The following is a 21460-nucleotide window of genomic DNA, read 5'->3' as shown; positions in this document are numbered from 1 at the left end:
CTACCACGTGGCCTTTGGACAAGTCCTTCAATCTCCACTTTTTTTTTCTTTTTTTTTTTCTTCCCCTCCCCGCCCCCAAAGACCGCGCATGGGGGAGGAGTAGAGAGAGCAGGAGAGAATCTTGAGCAGGCTCCACGCAGAGTAGAGCCGCACCAGGGTCGATCTCAGGACCCCACATCATGACCTGAGCGCAAATCAAGAGTGGGAGACTTCACCGACTGAGCCACTCAGGCGCCCTTCCACTTTTCTTAACTGTAGAAAAAGAAAAAAGGTACAATGGCTGGCCTTGCAGGGGATTAAGAGGATTAAATGAATGGAATAAGGGTTTCTTTCCGTCTCCCCGGCACAGAACAAAGCTCAGGCTTCAGGCTGTCCCGGTGGGTTTCGGGGAAAGCGGGAGCACCGCCTGTTCTCCGGGTTTCGGCCGGGTGGCGGGCTCCGGAGCTCCCAGGGCCCCGGGGGCGGGGCGGCGAGGGGGAGCACCAGGGAGGCGCGGTTCCCGGGCGGAGCGACGCGGCGGCCGGCGGCCGGAGGGCCTGGCAGGCCCAGGGCGCGGGCCGGGGAGGAGGGGCCGCGGGCCGGGCCGCCTCGCCGCTTCCGGGGGAGCCGGGGAGCCGGGCAGCCGGGCGGCAGTCAGCCCGGGCCTGCGCGCCGCACTTCCCTTCGCCGGGGGCGGCCGGCACCGCGCGGGAGCCCGAGCCAACCCCGCGGCCGGCACGGCTGCGGGGTCGCTGCCCCCCGCGCGCAGGTGAGCCCTCGGCGGGGGCGGGGCTGGGGTCCTCACGGTGGGGGGAGGGGGAGTGCGGGCCGGGGGCGGGGTCCCGGCGGTGGAGTGGGGAGTGCGGGCCGGGGGCGGAGTCCGCGGGGACTGTGGTACCCCTGCGTCCCGGGCGTGCGGCACGGCTGCCGGGGGGACCGCCTTCCTCTCTCCTGCCCCTTTACCTGGCTGCCTCCAGCCCCCTGAACGCGGAAACTGGGTGAACAGGCTCTCCAAGAAAGCTGTCACCTCCGTCGCGAAGGAGCTTGTGCAGGGAGCCCCCCCCCCTTCAGTGTGGGTGGAAGAGCCCGGCCCGGTCAGGTTGTTTCCGTCTTTAACTGTAGTGTTTCTACCACAGTGTCCTCACATCCTTCTTTGCTCTTTCTGATGGTCTTTGCGGGAGTGTTCCAGTAGGAACATGGCTTTAGTTGCGGTTCATGACCTACGGAGGCATTTCTTTCACGAACATCTATCTTGGGCAGGGCAACGTGTGCAGTGCGGGAGTGACAACTTTGGACAGGGAAGGGTCGGCCTGGTCCTGCCCCCGAAGACGGGTAAATTAGAAATCACAACACGACCCTGGTAAGTGCCGCCGAGAGAGGGGCAGTCGGCAGTACTCTGGTAGCTGGGACACCTAAGCCTGACGGCAGCTAGGAGGGCACCTAGGGCCAGGAGTGACTGTCCGAGAAAGTCACAGGTACTTTTTTTTTTAACTTTTAAGAAACTTGAAATACGACATGCGTACAGAGAATTGCACAATCTTAAGTGTACAGCTTACCCAGTTTTTACACAGTGACCATTTCCCGTGCAGCCTGCATCCAGAATAAATAAAATGTCACTAGCACTCCAGAAGCCCCCAGTGTCCACTTCCAATGACTACTTTCATCTAAGGAGAACTATTATCCTGGCTTCTCACATCAGAAAAAGTTGACTTGGTTTGAACTTTTGATATGTGGGCTCATGTGCACCTGATTTTTGTGTAATTTTGAGTATCTCACACTCAGTATGTGAGATGCAGCCGTGTTGCATTTAGCCATGATTCATTTATCCCAACTGATGTGTGATTTTGCACTGTACAGATAGAGTCCAATTTATTTCTGCTTTCTTCTGGACACTTGGGTTGATGGACATGAGTTGTTTCCAGATTGGGTTTTTTTTTAAATAGTGCCGCGAGGGTTCTTGGGGTTGTCTTTTGGTGGACGTGCGTATGTAGCAGTTCTGTGGGTATATTCCTGAGCGTGGAATTGTGGGCGTGTTTATATTCAACTTTAGCAATCTTGAGTGCCACACGGTTTTCCAAGGGGTTGTACGAGTTTACACTCCCACAAGCAGTGTGTGAGTTCCTGTTCCTCAACATCTTTACCAATACTCGGTATCGTCTCTTTTTTTCATTGTAGCCATTCTACTTGGTGTGGCGCTGGGCAGTGGTGTTGCACTGCGGTTTTAATTCTCATTTCTCTTATGTCTAATGAATCTGCATCTTTTCATGTCTGTTGGGCATTTGGATATCCTTTTTGCGAAGTGTTCAATGCTTCTGCCCATTTTTTTCGATAGACTATCGCTTTCTTACTAGTCTGTAAGAGTTCTTAAATATTCTGGTTATGAAACATTGATTGGATATGTATTTTTAAGAGACTGCCTTTTCACTCTCTTGAAGGTGTCTTTTGATGAACAAAAGTTCGTCATCTTAATGTTGCCCAATTTATCTCCCCCCGCCTCCATGTGGTTGTATTATTTATGACCCGTTGAAAAAAATCGTTGCTTACCCCAGGGGGTCGTAGGTGGGCAAAATGAGTGAAGGTGGTCAGAAGGTACAAACTCCAGTCATAAAATAAAGAAATCCTGGGGATGTAAATTTACAGCTTGGTGACTAGACCGCAAAACTGTATTGCATATTTGAAGCTTGCTAACAGAGTGGATTTATTCTCATTGCAAGAAAAAAAGTGTGTGACTGTGTAGTGATGGGTGTTAGCTAGACTTACTGTGCTGACCGTTTCACAGTATATACATATATCAGGTCACTGTGTTGTGCACCTGAAACTAATATGTTATATGTCAATTACATCTCAATTTTAAATAATCAGAAGATGAAGTCGGGGGGAGAATCTCCTATATTTTCCTCTAAAAGCTTTATTGTTATTCTCACCTCTACCATCCTTTTGAAATTAAGTTTTTTGTATGGTGTGAGATATAGGTCAGCATTTATTGTTTTCTGCAAGGCTCTCAACATTGACGTAGCACCATTTTCCCCACTGGTTGGCGGTGTCGGCCTTGTCATACATCAGGAGACTCTATGGTTGTGGGTCTGTTTCTAGACACCCTGTTCTTCCATCCATCCGTCCACCTGTGCACCAATAGCATGTAGCCTTAAATAATGCTTTACAATAAGCCTGTATGATTCTGGTGGTGGAAGCTCTCAGCATTGTCCTTCTTTAAGATCTTAGGTATTTTTTTTTTTTGATCTAACTATGCCTCCCAAAGCCTTTTTAAAATAGATATATGCATAAAGTAGTCATTTTGTAAGCTCAGCAGGGAACCATTGTAAAAGGGTGTACAATTGGCATAATTTGTAAACCGGATCGATCCATAAGGTTACCATTGACACGATCCGTATTACATTCAGTGCTGCACACCTGCATCACATCTGCTGCAACGTAAATGCAAAATCAATTTACACCATTTTCGTTAAATGAGCTTTAGTACCTGTATGATACAGTCTCAAAACAAAGAATTTTTTAAAACTGAGAAACTGAAGTTTCCCAAAGGCCAGTTTGCTACGTTTTTGCAAAATACATCAACATTAATTATAATGCTTCCCATTCATGTATGATCAGTAAGATATGTTCCCATGGGACTGAACTTCAGCCGACGTTTTAGATTCGAATAACCAGTTATAATACTTTTGACTTATAATTAAATTTTTAAAAATGGGTGCTGTTATACACACACATGCACATATATATACTTTTTGACATTTTTAAAGTCTTCAAAATTTATAAAGTGTAGTGTTGAAAGCATATGTGCCAGCGAACATGATTTATTTTCATACAGGTCATGAGACTTCAGTTAATCAACCAGAATTCTGACTGTTTTCTGCCTGCTAGAGTTCCACCTTAAATTTGATTTTATAGCAGAATCAGTCATTTGGAATTTATTTCATAAATTCAATCTCAAGATTTACTAGGCTGCTTTCAGTCATTTCACTGCTTATAAATATAAGTAACAACATAAATTGAGACCAGTGGTTTCCCTGGATCAGAATTTCCTAGACAGCTCTTCAAAAATGGGTTCTTGGGCCCCATTCCTGAAATACTGAATAAGGTTTTCCAGGAGTATCTATATTTTTTAAAAGCTCTCTAGGTGATAACAATATGCAGCTTGGTTTGAGAACCACTGACATAACCCACCGGACCAATCTTCTTAGGTACGTCGGAATCCTGGGGTACTTGTTTAAAAATCAGTTTCCTGAGCTTCACCCAGAGATTGACTTCAGTAGATTTGGGAGGGGGCACAAGGAACTGGCAGTTTAAACCATCATTGCAGTTAGTCCCTGTATTTATTTTCTGGGCTACATAACCGATGACCACAAATTCAGTATACACCAACAGCTATCTATTATCTCATCGTTTCTGTGGGTCAAGGGCCCAGGCAAGGCTTGGCTGAGTCTTCTGCTGGGGTCTTACCTGGTGTAAGTCCAGATATTAGCTGGGGCTGCAGTGCCATTGGGAATTCAAATGGGGAAAGATCCACTACCAAGCTCCCTCGGGTTCTTTGTTGGCAGAATCTCCTTGCAGTTGTACGACTGAGGTCTGTTTTCTTGCTGGCTGTCAGCTGGAGATTACTTCTCTAGAGGTTACTTCCAGAGAGCACGCAGCTGCTAGAGGCTGCTTGCAATTTCTTGACACTGGCCCTCTCACAACAAGGCTGGCAAATTCTTCAAAGTCAGTAAAGGAATCTCTCTCCAGTCCGCTAAGATGGATTTAAACACACATACACAAGTATGTGTCATACATAACTATGACACAATATTCATATATATGCTATAGTCACACGTAGACATCTTTTTAAATATATTGTTATTTTTTTTAAAGTAATCTCTATACCCAATGTGGGGTTTGAATTCATGACCCCAAGTTCAAGAATCAAACACTCTACTGACTGAGCCAGCCAGGAGCTCCACGTGTACATATCTTATATAGTAAATATACATAGTGTGTGTGTATATACGTACAAATGCATATACACACATGTACACAGCACATATATAGTAATGTAATCAGGTGAGTGACATTCCATGATCTTTGCCATACTCAGCTGGTTAGAAGCCATGGGTCTGGCCCACACTTACAGGTGTGAACATGGGGGCCACCCTAGGGCCTGTCTATGAGTCTGCAAACCACTCTTGGAAACACAGTATTGTATCTATGAAGCTGTTAACAATTAAATTGAGCACTTTAAGTGACACTGTCCTGCAAGTCCTCACGATCCTGCCCAACAAGTGTTTTAGCAAACTTTTGAGAAGCAAACTTAACCTTGAAACCAGTGTTCTTAATTTAAAGTCAAAATCAAGTGTCAGGATAATTTATTCATCAAAGAAGTAAAGAACTCTTTCAAACAATTGAAACCTTGAAACGGACCAGTCCTTAGCACTCAGATTCAGTGCTTCCTCCGTTCACTAGCATGGCAGACGATCGAAGAGAGTGTAATAGTTTCCTACTGCTTCTGTAACAGATCACCAAAAACTTAGTGGCTTAATACAGCAGACATTTATTAGCTTCTGGTTGTGGTGGTCAGGAGTCTCAAGTGGGCTGGCAAGGCTAGGTTCCTTCTGGATGCTCTAGAGAAGAATCCATCTCCTTGCCTTTTCCAGCTTCTAGAGGCTGCCTGCATTCCCCGCTCCTGGCCCCGAATCACACTGACCTCTGCTTCTGTTGTCACTCCCACTCTCAGCCTGACCCTCCCGCCTGCCTCTTAGAAGGACCCTTGTGATTACACTGAGCCCTCTCGGATAATCCAGGATACTCTTCATACCTCAAGATCCTTAATCTCATCTGCAAAGCCCATTTTTGCCATGGAAGGTAGCATGTTCACTGTTTCTGAGGATTAGATGTGGACATCTTTATGGGACTGTTCTCCTGTCCACCACAGACAGCGATTCCCGCTTAACAGTAATGTAATATGAATTATATAAAATACATATTCTAATCCTATATCTTCATAGGTTTCAGCACGTTCCCTGTAAAATAGACTGGACACCTATTAGGTATTGGATAATACTTAATACACTTTGTATTTTGTACAGTGAAACCTTGTAATATTTCCCTCACATAATATATTCCTACATATAATACTGCAAAAGCATTCTAAAAAATACTAAAGCTGTTGCTTTTTTAGGATTTTTTAATAAAGATTTTACTTATTTATTTGACACAGAGAGAGAGAGAGCAAGCACAAGCAGGAGGAGTAGCAGGCAGAGGGAGAAGCAGGCTTCCCGCTGAGCAAGGAGCCCGATATGGGGCTCAATCCCAGGACCCTGGGATCATGACCCAAGCCAAAGGCAGACGCTTACCTGACTGAGCCACCCAGGCGTCCCACTGTTGCTTTTTAAAAAGAAGCTTTTACTAATTTTCTATCAAGCCTTTGTAATTATCTACAAAGTAGGTATTTAGATAAATATCATTTTCCTTTATGAATTTTTAAAAAGCACAAGGAAACGTGGCTATACCTGAGGCCGCACAACAAATCCAAGACAGTGGGAGTAATCAGACCTTCCATTTGGAGATTTAGGTTCATATCTTCTCATCTGTTTGACAACTGTCTCCTCTATCTCAATATATGACTAGTACTAAATCTTGTAAAGATCAAAGCATATTTAAGTGTGATAGCCCCATAGCTTCAGCTGCACAGGAACTGAAAGATAACAAGCAAGGTGCCCTGGAGTTTTAGATTCCAGGAAGTAGACAGCGTATAGGGTTAGGGAACTTAACCTGCCATCTCGCTCAATTATGCTATGTCAAAGATGCACTTTTTTCCTGTATTTAAACATTTCTGTAACAATAGTCCCAAGGGCTTATACCAACCCACTTACAGTGGCAGATGCTGTTGGGCAACTGGATTTCTTCTTAACCAAGCAATGAAAAAAGGCAATTACCAAAAATCAGCATGTATGGCCAAAAGGGCAAGTCATGTCATAAAATGAGAAACTGAAACTTTTAAACCTACATCTGTTCAGAAGATGAAAGTATTAGGTTAGTTTCTAACCTTTAAACTACCATTAAGAATATCAAGTGATTCTCCAGTTTGTAAGTATATCAAGGCCATATAATGAATTTTAAACTTAAGACAAAATTGACAAAATATTTAAATAATATAAAAACCCAGAGACATGATGTCTACTACTAGGAGAAAGAAAGGGCGTCTGGAATGGTTGAAATGAAGATGTCAAGGGACGGTGACCCCAGACCTGGAAAAGGATTTCAAAATCAGTGGTTATCAGGCACGGCCTTAACTTCAGTGTACCACTCAGGCCGTCTGAAATCCCAAGAATATGAGGTAGGAAAAGAAACACACATACATGACAATGTGCACCTGTTCACGTCCCCTTGGCTGGCTTAGCAGGTAACTGCTCTTCTCTTTCAAGATGTCTCTGGTTCCTGTGCCCACTCACTTCTTCTTTCTGCCCCTTTGCTGCACTGGTTTAAGTTCTTTTTTTTTTGAACTTTGAAGGAGTTTCATGAGTCATCAGTAACTTGTCTGATAGTTACTGGCTTGGCCTAAACGTGTATAGCATTTGGCAGTGAACAAAGCATCGTCCTCAGCCTTGGATAACATTCTTTCAACGTGGACATTTATTTCTGTGTGTTTCACGAAACAAGTAGTTTTTCTGTGAGTTCCCAGAGGTCTGTTTTGACCTGTGCAGGTAGGTCAGAGTGAGAAAGCAGGCAGCTCTGCCCACCGCTCCAGCTCTAGGGCCAAGTTCTCCAGCAGCCCTTCCCATGCGAACACTGCAACTCCACCTCAGATGAGGGACGGCTCTGCTCTCTAGGTCTTCCTAGAAACCGAGGCTCAAAGAGCCTCCACCATTGGGGTATCCTGGTCATCGTGGTGGGAAGGAAACACAACAAATTGCCCATCAAAGAGATTCTTGGTCCTCTGCATTTCCATATAAATTTAGAAGCAGTTTGACAATCCCTGCTCCCCCCACAAAAAAAAAATAAATTCCAGAATTTGAATAACACCGACCTTAAGATTAGTTTGGGGAAAATTACAATACTGAGTCTTCTAAACCATGAACATAATATATCCCTCCAATATCTACATTATTTAAATACATACTAACCCACACTATTTTCTGAACATTGTATGCTGAATCATTAGCACTTTACATAAATTATGTCATGTGGTCTTCACCATAAAGCTGAGGAGGTTTGAGTTTTATTTCCGGTACCAAGATGGAGAAGCTGAAGCTTAGCAAGATTAAGTAGCTTGCCAAAGGCCACAGTTAATAAGAGGTGAGAATCAGGCACTCTGCATGTAGAGTCTGTAGACATTGCCACTATGTGACGCTATCTCCCTGAGCTGACAGCTGAGGGAGAGGGGAAAGGAGGAGGAAGGGAGGAAAGGAGGGAGGGTGTTTCAATGGGCATATGGATAGGTGGATGGAGGGAGTTATTCAGGGGAAGGCAGACTGGAGGAAGGCTCCCAAGGTTTCTTGCACGCGCTCTCTCTACATTGCTCAGCTATCTGGATACGTTATTATTTGTCCAAATAGCAACTGTCCTCCGATTTCAGCATTGACACAGGAAGTCCTTATTTGTCTGTGAAACTCTCTGTTTCTCCTTCTATTTTGAATGTTAGCCTTGCTGGATAAGAGTATTCTTGGCTGCAGATTTTTCCTACTCAACTCTTTGAATAAATCATGCCTTCTGGCTTAGAGAGTTTGTGCTGAAAAATCTGCTGCTAGCCTTATGGGTTTTCCCTTATATAAGTAACCATCTTCTTTTGTCTTGCTGCTTTTAAGACTTTTTCCTTACTACTATATTTTGCCAGTTTAATTAGGTCTTGCTGTGGATCTGCTTTTGTTGGGGATTCTCCATGCTTCTTGGATCTGGATATCTGTTTCCTTCCCCAGATTAGGGAAGTTTCCTTGTTATTACACTATTATTTCTTCAAATAAATTTTCTGCCCCCTTTTCTCTGTCTTCTCCTTCTGGGATCCCTATAATACAAATGTTATTATGTTTGATGGAGTCATTCAGTTCCCTAAGTCTATTCTTGTTTTGCATAATCCTTTTTTCTTTCTTTGGTTCAGCTTCATTACCTTCTAGGTCACTAATTTGTTTCTTTGCTTCCTCCACCCTGCTGTTCATTGCATCACACCTGTTTACCATCTCATTTATCCCCAACAACCATTTCTTCACTCTGCAGTAAGGGTCTCCCTGAAGTTTTTAATGGTCTCAAGTCTAATGATCAACCTTATGAGTGTTACTCTAAATTCTCTATCAGACAGACTAGTTGTACCTGTTTTTCTTAGATTTCTGGCTGTGGCCTTATTCTGTTCTTTCATTTGGCATACATTCCTCTGTGTTCGCATTTTATCTAAGTCTCTGCCTTCTTCTCTGTGTTAGAAAAGCCAGTTATGTCTCCTGCTCCTGAAAGCAATGGCTTTATGAAGAAGAGGTCCCGTAGCGCCCAGGGCCTGGCACTTCAGTTAGTGTCTCTGGTGTGTGCCTCATGCACTCTGCTGCTGTGTTCTGGCTGCCCCGTCCTTCAGGCCAGTTGTCTGGCGAGGCTGTCCTTGCCTGCAGTGAGCAGTGTTTGGTTCCTGGCCTGAATGAGGTGAATTCTAACTAGGTGTGCTCTGGTTTTCTTGTTAAATAAGACCTGACACTCCTTCCACTAGAGCTGAAGCCCTGCAGAACACTTTGGTCAGGAGATGTGGTGTGGGCATGGGTTTGTGTTGAGTCTTCTGGTGGAGGGGGCAGCCCCACTGGGGAATGAGACAAGCTTGTCGGAGCGGGGCAGTCCCACCGGAGTGCAGGCGGGCAGGGACTGGTGTTTGCTGAGGGGGAGCAGGGAAATGGTGCTGGCCAACTCCTTTGTTCCTGGAAATGTGTCTCTGTCTCTGTGACTGCTGCTTCTCAGGAGAAGAGTGAGTAATCTGCCCCCTGCATGTCCCAGGCGCTCTTCAGATGGCAGTTTCCAAGCCGTCCGCCCCCAGATGCTTGCCGGCCTTCTCTCCAGGAGCGGGGCAGCACCCTGGGAGCTCTATCCCAGCCGAGTCCTCCGATCTTGAAAACTCCAGGCTTTAAGCCCCTCTGGTCGCAAAATCTCACAAATTTCGGCCCCTCTTGCCTTCGAACCCACTGGCTTTGGGTAAAATGTTCTTGTGCGCACCTCCTGTGTGCTCCTCTCGCTCAGCCCTTCTCCACGGTCCCAGGTCCCTCCACTCCGCAGCAGCCAGGATCCATTTCTCCCCCACACCAAGTCTCCGCACTTTCTACCTTCTTCCATGTGGCTTCTTTTCTCCCTTTAGTTGTGGAGCCTGTCCTGCCAGTCTTCAGGTCGATTTCTGGGGGTATTTAGGATGACTTGAGCTTTCTCTAGCTGTGTTGGGGCAGGGGGGCCTCCTACTCCGCCGCCATCTTTCTCCCCTCCTCCCACACAGGAAGTCCGCATGCTGAGCTTCCTGCCAGCTGCCTTGCCCCAGAAGCCCCGGGTGCTCCTGGCCAGGTGCAGTGGGGGACAGTCGCTCAGCTGCTCCCGCTGGGCTCCCGCTCTGTCTCACCACTCTCCACAGATCTAGGTTTTTCTGGAAGCCAGATCTTATCACAGTGGTAAATGAGGGATAGGGATCAAGGACCAGTAGAAAGACTGAGCCTCTGACAGGCGCTAGGAGGGAACATCTAGAGCCCACACACTGGGACTGAGAGTAAGGTAAGTACAATTTTTGTGATCCTCTCTCTCTGTCTCTTATAGGATGGCTGTTCCATAAGGTCAAGACTGAGTCCCCTCCCTTCTCTCACTTTACCAATGCCTGGTCTCATGGGGTTAGTTTTGAGCCCCATACTATGGCATCATCATCCTCCTTCCCAGCTCCTCGCCCCCGGTCCAAGAAGCCTCTGGGCAAGATGGCTGGTGAGTGGAAGCCGACTCCTAATTCCACTCTTGTTCACAGCTGTGAGTGTACTCCTCCTCAGTGTTCCTGATGGCGAGGTGGGAGGGCTGCCTGGCCCACATGCCGCAGGAGATGCAGGGAGGCTGACCATGGTGGGCTCCTGGGCTCCCCCCTTGACCTCAGAGCCCAGATGCTTTGTGGTGAGTGAGGAGAGAGGCATGCATCATAGGACCTTCAGTCGTTTGTGCTCACAGCTTTTCCGTGCATGCTCAGCTAATTTTGCTAACCTGGTAACCATGGTGCTGAGCACTTAGCATTGTGTTTCTTGTCATCAATGTCTTTCAGAACCATTCAGAGGAAGGAGCCAAGCAGAGTGAGAAAACAAACTAATCTCCAGAACACTAAACTTTCTGTCCTTATTGAAAGCTGGGGAAGCCGAGCTGATCTCATTATGGAATACCTACAATATATCAGACACGCAGTTAATCTTCAACAACAGTTAAAATGAACCTATGTTACAGATGAGGAAATGGTAGACATAGACTGACTTGCTTAAGGTCATCCAGCAAGCAAGCTGCAGGTCCACAATCAGATCAATGCCTGGCTCCAGAGTGTAGGTTGTGAATCACAGGCTCTCCGCTCTTCGGGAGCTCTGAGCAGTAACCCTCTGCCGTGCTTTTTTTTACCATTTAGCAATAATCTGGGAGTTCTCGGGGCCAAACAGATGCCAACCCCTCCCCTCTTTCCCTCCCATAGTGGGTAGCCCACCTTAATCTAAACCCACCTCCCCTCACTGCAGAGAGTGAGTTTGGGAACTGATTAATCCTGACCAGTTTAACACGGCTCTACTTACAGACTAGCTGATGGGTGGCAAGTCAGCACTAGTGGGAAGTAGCAAGCCGACAGTACCAGAAATCAAAGGGCCTGGGAAAAAGTCATCTTTCCTAATCAGGCTGCTGAAAGCCAGAGTTCTTTCTTCCCCATATCGGTGTCATACCAAAGGCGTTTTGTTTATTTAATTATTGAAGTGTAACTGACATACAACATTATATTAGTTTCGGCAGTACAATACAATGGTCCCATATTTGTATATATTGTGAAATGATCACCGCAAGCTCTAGTTAACATCCGTTACCACACATAATTACAGAACTTTTTTTCTTGTGATGAGAACTTTTAAGGTTTCCGCTCTTGGCAACATTCAAATAGGAAATACCGTATTATTAACTACAGCCAGTATGCTGTATATTACATTCTCACAACTCATAAAACAGCCAGAGTTTTTATGCCTTCCCCAAACCTTTAAAGATAATGGTACCTTGAAGGCAAGTCCTGAAGCACGTACAAAAGAGCAGAGCAGTAGGTCTCTGAGTCAGGTGGCATGGTTTGTCAGTGCGGGGCATGGGCGGACCTGCCAGGTGCGGGGTCCTCTGTGCAGGACCATGAGGACGCAGTCTGGTGAGAATACCCTGCCTGAGAGTGTTTCTCTCCCCTACAGACTGGTTCAGGCAGGCCCTGTCGAAGCCCAAGAAGCTGCCGGACTCTGCAGAGAGCAGCTCCAGGGATGTTTCACAGCCGAGCTCCCAGGACGACCCCCCACCCCTGGGCCTCAGCTCAGCCTTGTCTCCCACCTCCCCACCCACACATGTGGGTAGTAGCAGCAGCAGCAGCAGCAGAGGTGGCCGCTGGAGCAAGGACTACGATGTCTGTGTGTGCCACAGTGAGGAGGACCTGGCGGCCGCCCAGGAGCTGGTCTCCTACCTGGAGGGCAGCACTGCCAGCCTGCGCTGCTTCCTGCAGCTTCGGGATGCGACCCCAGGCGGCGCCATCGTGTCCGAGCTGTGCCAGGCACTGAGTAGCAGTCACTGCCGCGTGCTGCTCATCACCCCAGGCTTCCTGCAGGACCCGTGGTGCAAGTACCAGATGCTGCAGGCCCTGACCGAGGCCCCTGGGGCAGAGGGCCGCACCATCCCGCTGATGTCGGGCCTCACCAGAGCCGCTTACCCCGCTGAGCTCCGCTTCATGTACTTCGTGGATGGCCGGGGCCCCGACGGCGGCTTCCGCCAAGTCAAGGAAGCTGTCATGCGTTGTAAGCTATTGGGAGGCAAGGGAGAAAGGGAGCTCGGCCACAGGGCCACAGCGTCTGATCCACTTTGGTTTTTAGGAGACAGCTACTGTAGCCCAGTAGCTCGGAATGCAGGCTCTGGGAAAGACTGTTCCTTGTGAAACTTATTTGACCCCTCTGTATTTGGGTTTCCCCATTGGTAAAATGGGAATGCTACTATGTACCTAAATAAGTATGTACACTACACAAGTGTTCAGACCACGGCCCTGCACGTGTGAAGTACTCCCAACAGGCAGAGCCTACCACCTAGCAAGTTTCAATAACTATCAGCCGTTATTATCATTATAAGTACTAATAGTATTAGGTTTCTCTCACTGAAGTCAGGTTGGAGATGTCCACCCAGAGCCAGGAAAATGCCGGCAGGGACACTAGCTTAGTAAGACAAAATCGTGCAAAATAATAGGAAAGAACTGTGTGTCTGGGGGTGGGCTGGGGCATTATATTACAGTGGGTTTGGAAGTGAAATAAAAAGGTAGAAGAAGCGGGACCTCCTGGGGGAAACGGGGATGCTGGGATCTGGGAAGGGTGACAAGCCCTGTGATTCTGTTTGCTCTCTTGCAGATCTGCAGACCATCAGCTGACACTTCTTACATCACCATGGGACCCAGAAAGTTGGAGTGAGCTGAAAATCGAGTTGGAGAGCCCAGGGCCTCACAGGGTCTCACAGGGCATCACAGGGCCTTGGATTCCAGCCGCTGTGATGAGGTGTAAGGAACTGGAGTTTGTAGCACTTTGTATGTAAGCCTGGGGTCAGATTGCCCACCAGGCACCCATTACTGTGGGCTCCCTAGGAAGGCCATGGGGAAGCTGGGGACTCCCCCAGGAAGGTCATGGGGAAGCTGGGGACTCCCCCAGGAAGGCGTGAGGAAACTGGGGCCTCCCCAGGAAGGCCATGGGGAAGCCAGAAATCGTGGGTGGCAGGAGGTGCTGATACCAAGATGATCACCAGTGTTTTGCCTCCTGCCTCCCTGGACACAACAACACCTGGCACATACCTGCATCTTCTTCCCCTGGAACTGGGCACTGGTCTAGAGATGCATCCCCCCCGAAGAGGTGACTCACCTGGTTCATGAGCTAGAAGCCTGCACTACACGCTTCAGCATGGCTGGTGTCCCCAGTAGCCTGGCATCAGGAGAAAGCAACAGGTACCAAGTCCGTCACACACTACTGCCCTTCTCCTTCCCAGGAGCGTTGTCCGCACCAGAAGACTACAGGAAAGATGCATTCAGCACTGTTCCGTATTTATTTTTATTTCGTGTGTGTCATGAAGACGCAAACCTAGAAACCGTTCTGAATAGACAGGAGGGGGCAGGGAGCAGGTGGGGTGAAGAGCAAGAAGAGCTCAGCCCTACCCTACTGCTGGGGCAGAAGCCCAGCCACCCCACCGATGCTTTCACTCATAGGGGCTTCATCAAAGGTACAAGCTTCTTTACCTCTGTACCGAGAGTGGTCAGCAGTTTTCTTCTGGCAGATGATTGTGTACCATGTAGGACAAAGTTTCATTCATCTGTTCTTGATAAGTCTGTTGTTGAACAGAAATGAACTTACTCCCCTGACGGGTACTTTGTGCCTGTTCTCTTACTTCCCCCTCCCATGTCCCCTCTTTTCACTGGAAAAAACTTATACATATATACTTGAGATATAATTAACATATTAACATTAGTTTCAGGTGTAAAACATGATCTGACATTTATATATAGTAGGAAAAATTTATATTTTAATTATGAATTATTTTATTACATACAAAAAGACTAAATATAATGTTCACTCATGTACCTTCCACCCAGCTTAAGCAGCAAAACCTTAAAATCCCTATGGTGCCCCCTTTGTGCCCTTAATCACCTTCTCCTCCCTTCTCCCATTAGAAGTAATCACCATTATGAATTTGAATTTATCATTGTTAGCTTTCCACTTACACATCCCTGACAGGTTTACCTCTATATGGTTTTGTACTGTATGTAAACGGTATTATAATGTTTGTATTCTACAAATTCTTTTTGTTCACAGGTAAGATTTATCCATGTGGATGCGTGTAATGCCAGGAAATTCACTTTCGTTTCAGTATGTAAATATACCACAAACAGACATTTGGATGTTTCCCATTTGTTGCTGTCAAAATCAATGAGCTTATGAACATTTTGTACATGTTTCCATGAGCGAGATTTTCTAGGATTTAGCCTAGATGGGGAACAGCTGGGTAGTAAATACTCATCTTCAGTTTGGGTAGAAATCTACCCAAACTGGTTATGTCAGTTTATGTTCCTACCATTTGTGTATAAGATTTCGCACTTTTTCATGTTCTTACTAAACACGTAGAATCATCAGTATGTAAAATGTTTGTTGATCTGGTGGGTGAAAACTGGTGTCCTATTGCCATAATATTCGTTTTCTCTTTTTTATGAGAAATTCTATGTATTTCATACACTAAAGGGAAAGAGAAAAATCTGAAGAATCCCCATATACCCATCACCCAGCTTCAACAGTTACCAACTCAGAGCTAAGCTCCTATCAGCAATAACTCCAATTCCCTCCCCCACCAGATCCCTTTGAGGCAAACCCCAGGCATTATTTTATTCCTCTGTATTAAAACTATGTATGTTTTTAGGAGTTTTCAAAAAAAATGTTTCTTAAAGAACAGAAAGCTTTATTTTTTTAATATAAAAAATGTTTACCTATTACTGTAATCTGTGTTTTTTGTCATAGTTAGAAAATCCTTCCCTATTCCTATAATTTCTTCTGGAGCTCTTTCCCATGTAGGTCTTTAATCCACCAGGATGTTTTGCTTGGGTTTGATTTTGTTGTTGTTGCTCTTGGTTTGCAAGTCAAAGGTCCAATTTCTTTTTCCCACTTGAATAGCCATTCTTTACTGACTACTAGCCAGTCCATCCTTTCCTCTCCCAGTGATTGTGAGATCATATATTTTCATGTGTGGGTGTGATTGTGTATCCCTGCATCAGTGACACATCAGCTCATTTACTATGGTTTTTAAGAAGTTTTGATGCCTATTAGTATATTTATTGGGCTTATATTGAGATGAGAGATTAATATGGGAGGAATTGATCTTTTTTATACTGATCTTTCTCTCCAGAAAAATGGTATGTCTCCATTATTGATATCATGAAATGTATTTCAATAAAGTTTTATAATCAGTCACTTTTATTAGATTTTTTCTTTAGTGCTTCATATTTTCTGTTGCCACTGTAAAAAGTATTTTTATATTTATCTATTACTGGTAGAAAAAATCACAATTCTTTTGTATATTGATTTAATATTAAGCAACCTGCTGAATTACTTAAAAGACCACAGATTTTTTTGGTTTCTGTAGACAATCATACAATTTGCAAAACAAAACAAAAAACTTTAGCTCCTTGTCTTTCTGTGCTGCCTAGGACCGCAGTATGTTGAAAGTAACAATAGCAATGATCTTTGTATCATTTATGCTTTTAAAGGGAATGCTTCCAACATTTCTCCGTTAAATGTGGTATTTGTTATAGATTCTTGGTTTGGTGCAGATTTTTTTTTAACGAGTTGTAAGTTTCCTGTTTCTAATTAAGAGTTTTATGTATCTTGAATGTGTTTTAAATTTAATATAAAATGTCCCCATCTACCAAGATGATGTGTTTTTTTTCCTCTTTTAAATCATTTAATACAATGAATAACGTTAGACTTTCCAGTGTTAAGCCAGCCTTAATATTCTTGGGGTAAACTCAATTTGTCCATGATGAATACACTACCTCTGTTATAAATCACAGGATTCAGATTCCTAACATTTTCTTTAGGGTTTTACATCTATGTTCATATATAGAATTGGCCCATAATTCTTTTCTTGTATTATCACTCTCTGGTTGTGTTACCAAGGTTATACCAGCCTTCTAAAATAGTTGGGGAGTGGATGAATGGGTGAAGGGAATTAAGAAGTATAATCTGCCAGTTATAAAGTAATTAAGACACAGGGATGTAATGTATGGCATAGAGAATACAGTCGGTAATATTATAACAACTTTGTATGGTGACAGGTGGTAACAAGACATATAGTGGTGACCATTTTTGTAATGTATTTTTTATTTATTTTAAAGATTTTATTTATTTGTCAGAGAGAGAGAGAGCGAGTGAACATAAGCAGGGTGAGTGGCAGGCAGAGGGAGAAACAGGCTCCCTGCTGAGCGAGGAGCCTGATGTGGGACTCGATCCCAGGATCCTGGGATCATGACCTGAGCTGAAGACAGATGCTTAACTCACTGAGTCACCCAGGCGCCCCATTTTGTAATGTATATAAATATCGAATCACTGTTGTACATCTGAAACTAATACAATATTATATGTCAATCATTCTTCTTTTGAAAAATAGCGGGGGAGTGGTCCCTTTCCTAGTCATTAAAGAGTTTAAGCTCGGAACTCATTGCTCCTTATATGTTTGGTAGACTCATCTGTTAATCCATCTGGGCCTAGCATTTTCTTTATGGGAAGATTTAAAACTGAAATTTCAATGTCTTAAAGAGTTATAGATCTATTTAGATTTTCTATTTCTTCTGGAGTCAATTTAGCATTGAGTAAGCACGTAATGAAAAATACAAGACCAGCTTACATAAATTTTCGATTTGAATTTCCTGAATCACATAAACAGTACAAATCTGAATTCTAAACCTGCATGAAGATTGGCCTGTGGTATGAATTTTCAGGAGATTTTTTTCTTCCCTCCACAGCCAGATGTTGAGGCAGATAACCTTCCTAAATATCTTGTCTCCTTTAGTGGGGGAGCTTTTCTTTTGTTTTTAATAGTTGGCCCTTCCATTCAGCTGGTGAACCTTAGAGATATTGATTGTAAAGGAAATGCTCTCTTCCAATTCCTCACCTTGCACAAGCCCCCAGGGCTTGTCTCCTGTGCCTCAAGCATCACATTGAAAGCTCAAGGCTCTAGACTTCCAGGAACCAGCAATCACTCTTAAAACTTAAGCCTCAGTGTCCACTTACCATTCTATAGACTCATGCTCCCACATTTTTCATTTCTGAAAATGTTATTAAGAGAGTAGCAATGTAACCACATGGGTGTTTTTAATTTTGTAGTCAGAATGTTCAGGTGTTTTTAGTTGACCTGTTTTTAGGATATCTCATCTATCCTAAGGCCTGAAATGGATGTGTCTAGTCCTTCTTTAAAATTTAGAAGAAAAAAAAAAAAAAGATTTGGGAGAAGTTTTGAGATTCCTCAAGAAGACTGAAGGATTAATGCTTCTTGACAGACTTGCCAGTAATAACCTAATACAGCAGTTAAACTTTCTGTGTAGGTAGAAACGATCCACGTCTGTGCTGTCCAGTGCGATAGCCAGTAGCCGTATGAGGCTGTCAAGCACTTGAAACATGGCTGTTTGACTAAGGAACTCAATTTGTAATTTATCTAATTCAAATTAATTCAAATGTAAATACCTATATATGGCCAGTGGCTATTAGATAGATAGTGCAGGGCCTTGTAATGTTTCCAAACAAGAGGAACTAAAAAATCATCAACAGACAAATGCCTCTGAGCCAAGGGAAGCCCTTTGGTGTTGCCCTAAAGGTCCACTGCACTCTGCTGTCTGGTATTCTAAGAGGTCCTTTGGTGGCTGAGGCTTCCTATGAGCTCATCCTTTCCTTGAGCCAGGCCTTTTTAGGAGTGCAGTTCTGACCTTATGGATGTTCGAGTCCCAATTATACCTGTGTTGGTGAATTTGCCACTAATGAATTAAATCTCTCTATAGTTAAATTTTCTATCTCTTCTTTGCTCACTACATTCCAGCCACAAGGGCCATTTTTGTTTCCAAAAAATATCAAGCTCATTGCTGCTTTAGGGTCCTCAGGATTCTGACATCTCTGCCTGAAATACACGTTTCCTGGTCTCTTCACAGGCAGGTTACTTCTCATCCTTCAAGTCTGGGCTCAGCGTCACCTCCCTGAGAAGCCACCCATGACCACCTTATCTCCTCCCTATCCCCAGGCTCTATCACATTGTCCTGTTTTACTCTAAAACAGCATTTAATCATTATTTTAAATTATCCTATTCGTTTTCCTCATCTCCATTTGAATATGAATTCTATGAAAGTAGAGACCTCCCTTGGCTTGTTCAGGATGGACAGTGTCTGGCACAAAGAAAATGGAAGCCTAGAGAGGGTAAGTGACTTCCCCAAAGTTGCACAGGTAGTCAGTATTGGGGCCAGACCTCATGGCTCTTAATTCACAGATATTAAACATAGATACTCGGCTCAAATTCTCTTCCAGAGAGAGAAGAGAGGGAGAAGGAGAAACAGAGAAGACTGGTGTGGGGATGGGGGGATGACAAAAGGGAAAGAGAATTCATACTTAGAAATTTCCATAGGATCTAGGCCTTGGATTTTTGAACAGGTTTTGCTATGGCCATTTACCCCCAAAGACATTTGTTTTGGACTTCCACATAGTTTATGACCTACTGTATACTCCCAAAAGGTGGGGGAAGTTTTCCAGGAAAGTTGTGGACAAGCAGCATATGTTTTTGGCCAAAGATAATTATTCCAGATCCTAAGTCTCCCTACTAATGCTCTCTACTTCACAAAACAATTGGCCTTTTATCCAATTCATAATAATATTTCTGGTAGAAATAACCCAAAAGCCAACGGTCATGGACATACAGTACACTTTGTTATTGACAGACTGAAAACTGCCAAAATTGCCTCCCCCTTTACTTTTGTCTAAAAAAAAAAAATTCCCCCCCCTTTTTTTTTTTTAAAAAAAAAAAAAAAAAAAAAAAACTCAAAATAAAACTGAGATTGGCAAAAACAGCACAATTTTTGAGTAAATTTGAAAAAAATTTTATCTGTCATATAACACCAAGGAAAAAGGGACTAGCCAGAAATAATGGCCACAAAAGAAACTTACAAAGAGAAATTGTAAGTAAAAATTTTATCTGGCAAAAAAACCAAAAACCAAAAACCAGAAAACCGTAGGGGTGCCTGGGTGGGTCAGTCGGTTAAGTGTCTGCCCTGGCTCAGGTCACGATCCCAGGGTCCTAGGATCCAGTTCCGCATCGGGCTCCTGCTCAGCAGGAGTCTGCTTCTCCCTCTCTGTCTGCTTGTCACTCTGCTTGTTCTCTCTCTGTATGTCAAATAAATAAAATCTAAAAAAAAAAAAAAGAAAAGCACAGAAATTCTGACAGATGAGTCCTATTCAAGCTGCAAATCATGTCCCTGTATAGCATAGCAGACACATGAGCAAACTAGGTTAACAGAGGAGGCAGAAGCCCCCAGCCTGGAAGAAAAGAAGGTGTTGAAAATGTATTTCTGCCCTGTTCACTTACCTTTCTTTTCGGCACTGAACACGATGAAAATTTCTGTGAAATGAAAATGGAAATGGCTTAATGATTCTCATAAAAAATCGACCAAGACATAAGATTAGCTCAACACATTTATTTCAGAAACATTCCTTACACACTAACTAAGCAATGTTGGTATAACTCTTATTAAAACGTCAGTATTCAACTCAGGGTGTCAGGTGTCATAGCATCCACGGAGTTCAAAGGTGGCAGGTGTCTGGGGGGGGGGGGGGGGGGTGCGTGCCTCCTCCATTGCAGCATCGTTAGCCGGCCTGCTTAGAGACTCGCTGCCTTCTTTTCTCTTCCCTCAGTACCAGCCTTAACTCAGGCGGGCCAGCACGAGGGGACAACGGGCAGCAGCCTGAATTAAAAACTCTCGTTGTTGGGGCGCCTGGGTGGCACAGCGGTTAGGCGTCGGCCTTCAGCTCAGGGCGTGATCCCGGCCTCATGGGATCAAGCCCCACATCAGGCTCCTCCGCTAGGAGCGTGCTTCCTCCTCCCCCACTCCCCCTGCTTGTGTTCCCTCTCTCGCTGGCTGTCTCTATCTCTGTTGAATAAATAAATAAAATCTTAAAAAAAAAAAAAAACTATCATCGCAAACAAGTCACAGACACCTACGCTCAGAGGCTCCTCCGAGGAGCAGGCCGGGAGTTGTAGTCGCTGGGCCGTAGCGGAGGCGGGGCCAGAGGGGCGGGGCCGCGGCTGAGGTTGGCGCAAGCGCACAGCTCTGGCCGGGCAGCATGGCGGACCTAGCGCCTCAACCCAGCAAGAGAAAGCGCGAACTGGACGCCGAAGAGGCGGAAGCCACCGGCATAGAGGAAAAGGAAGAGGGCGTTGGGAATGGTACCTCCGTCCCTGTGCGCTTACCGTTCTCCGGCTTTAGAGTGAAAAAAGTGCTGAGGGAGTCTGCGAGGGACAAAATCATTTTTCTCCATGGGAAGGTACCATTAGGCAGCCTTGGGCGGGGATATGGGTCGCAGTGAGCCAATCACTGCCTTGGAGGCGGATTTTTTTTTTTTTTTTTTTAAACCGGAGCTCGGCCGGAAAATACCAATCGCACTACTTGTGGGGGAGGAAGAGTGTACCACTAGACTGCGTGAGGGAGGGGGCGTACAGGAGACAAGTTTACCCGTAGAATCAAGGAAAT

The 21460-nt window shown here is 44.9% G+C and overlaps 2 protein-coding genes and 1 long non-coding RNA gene across 9 annotated transcripts in view; 2 read left to right on the top strand and 1 right to left on the bottom strand.

The window, feature by feature from the left end:
- Positions 1–634: 634 nt before the first annotated feature.
- LOC103660655 (TIR domain containing adaptor protein) lies at positions 635–16609 on the top strand. 5 transcript variants are annotated; one of them, XM_040631052.1, is made up of 5 exons: positions 646–748; positions 1240–1339; positions 10735–10893; positions 12372–12962; positions 13560–16609. In XM_040631052.1, the coding sequence occupies exons 3-5, from the start codon at positions 10827–10829 to the stop codon at positions 13577–13579; spliced, it is 678 nt and encodes a 225-aa protein (XP_040486986.1). In that variant the 5' UTR covers positions 646–748; positions 1240–1339; positions 10735–10826; the 3' UTR covers positions 13580–16609. The 5 variants fall into 5 exon arrangements, with proteins under 5 accessions (XP_040486988.1, XP_040486986.1, XP_040486985.1 ...); XM_040631051.1 differs by having other exon boundaries at positions 1240–1454; XM_040631054.1 differs by lacking the exon at positions 1240–1339 and having other exon boundaries at positions 635–748.
- Positions 5323–21317, bottom strand: LOC103660654. Of its 3 annotated transcripts, XR_005835021.1 has the most exons (7): positions 21181–21317; positions 20299–20331; positions 14061–14520; positions 12878–12967; positions 12635–12769; positions 12192–12328; positions 5323–7849 (listed from the first exon to the last, which is right to left on the bottom strand). It is a non-coding gene; the product is annotated as an uncharacterized LOC103660654 (long non-coding RNA). The 3 variants fall into 3 exon arrangements; XR_005835020.1 differs by lacking the exon at positions 12192–12328 and having other exon boundaries at positions 21181–21316; XR_567843.2 differs by lacking the exons at positions 12192–12328; positions 12635–12769 and having other exon boundaries at positions 21181–21315.
- DCPS (decapping enzyme, scavenger) overlaps positions 21009–21460 on the top strand; it is a 38319-nt gene continuing 37867 nt past the window's right edge. Inside the window, exon 1 of the mRNA XM_008688299.2 lies at positions 21009–21254. Within this exon, the coding sequence (XP_008686521.2) occupies positions 21054–21254 (201 nt within the window). The 5' untranslated portion in view covers positions 21009–21053. The remainder of the gene's footprint in view (positions 21255–21460) is intronic.

Source organism: Ursus maritimus, unplaced genomic scaffold (assembly GCF_017311325.1).
Source record: "Ursus maritimus isolate PB19 unplaced genomic scaffold, ASM1731132v1 scaffold_16, whole genome shotgun sequence".
In the NCBI taxonomy this organism is placed as follows: domain Eukaryota; kingdom Metazoa; phylum Chordata; class Mammalia; order Carnivora; family Ursidae; genus Ursus; species Ursus maritimus.
The sequence above is the reverse complement of the archived record's forward strand: the minus strand, read 5'-3'. Positions and strand labels throughout refer to the sequence as shown.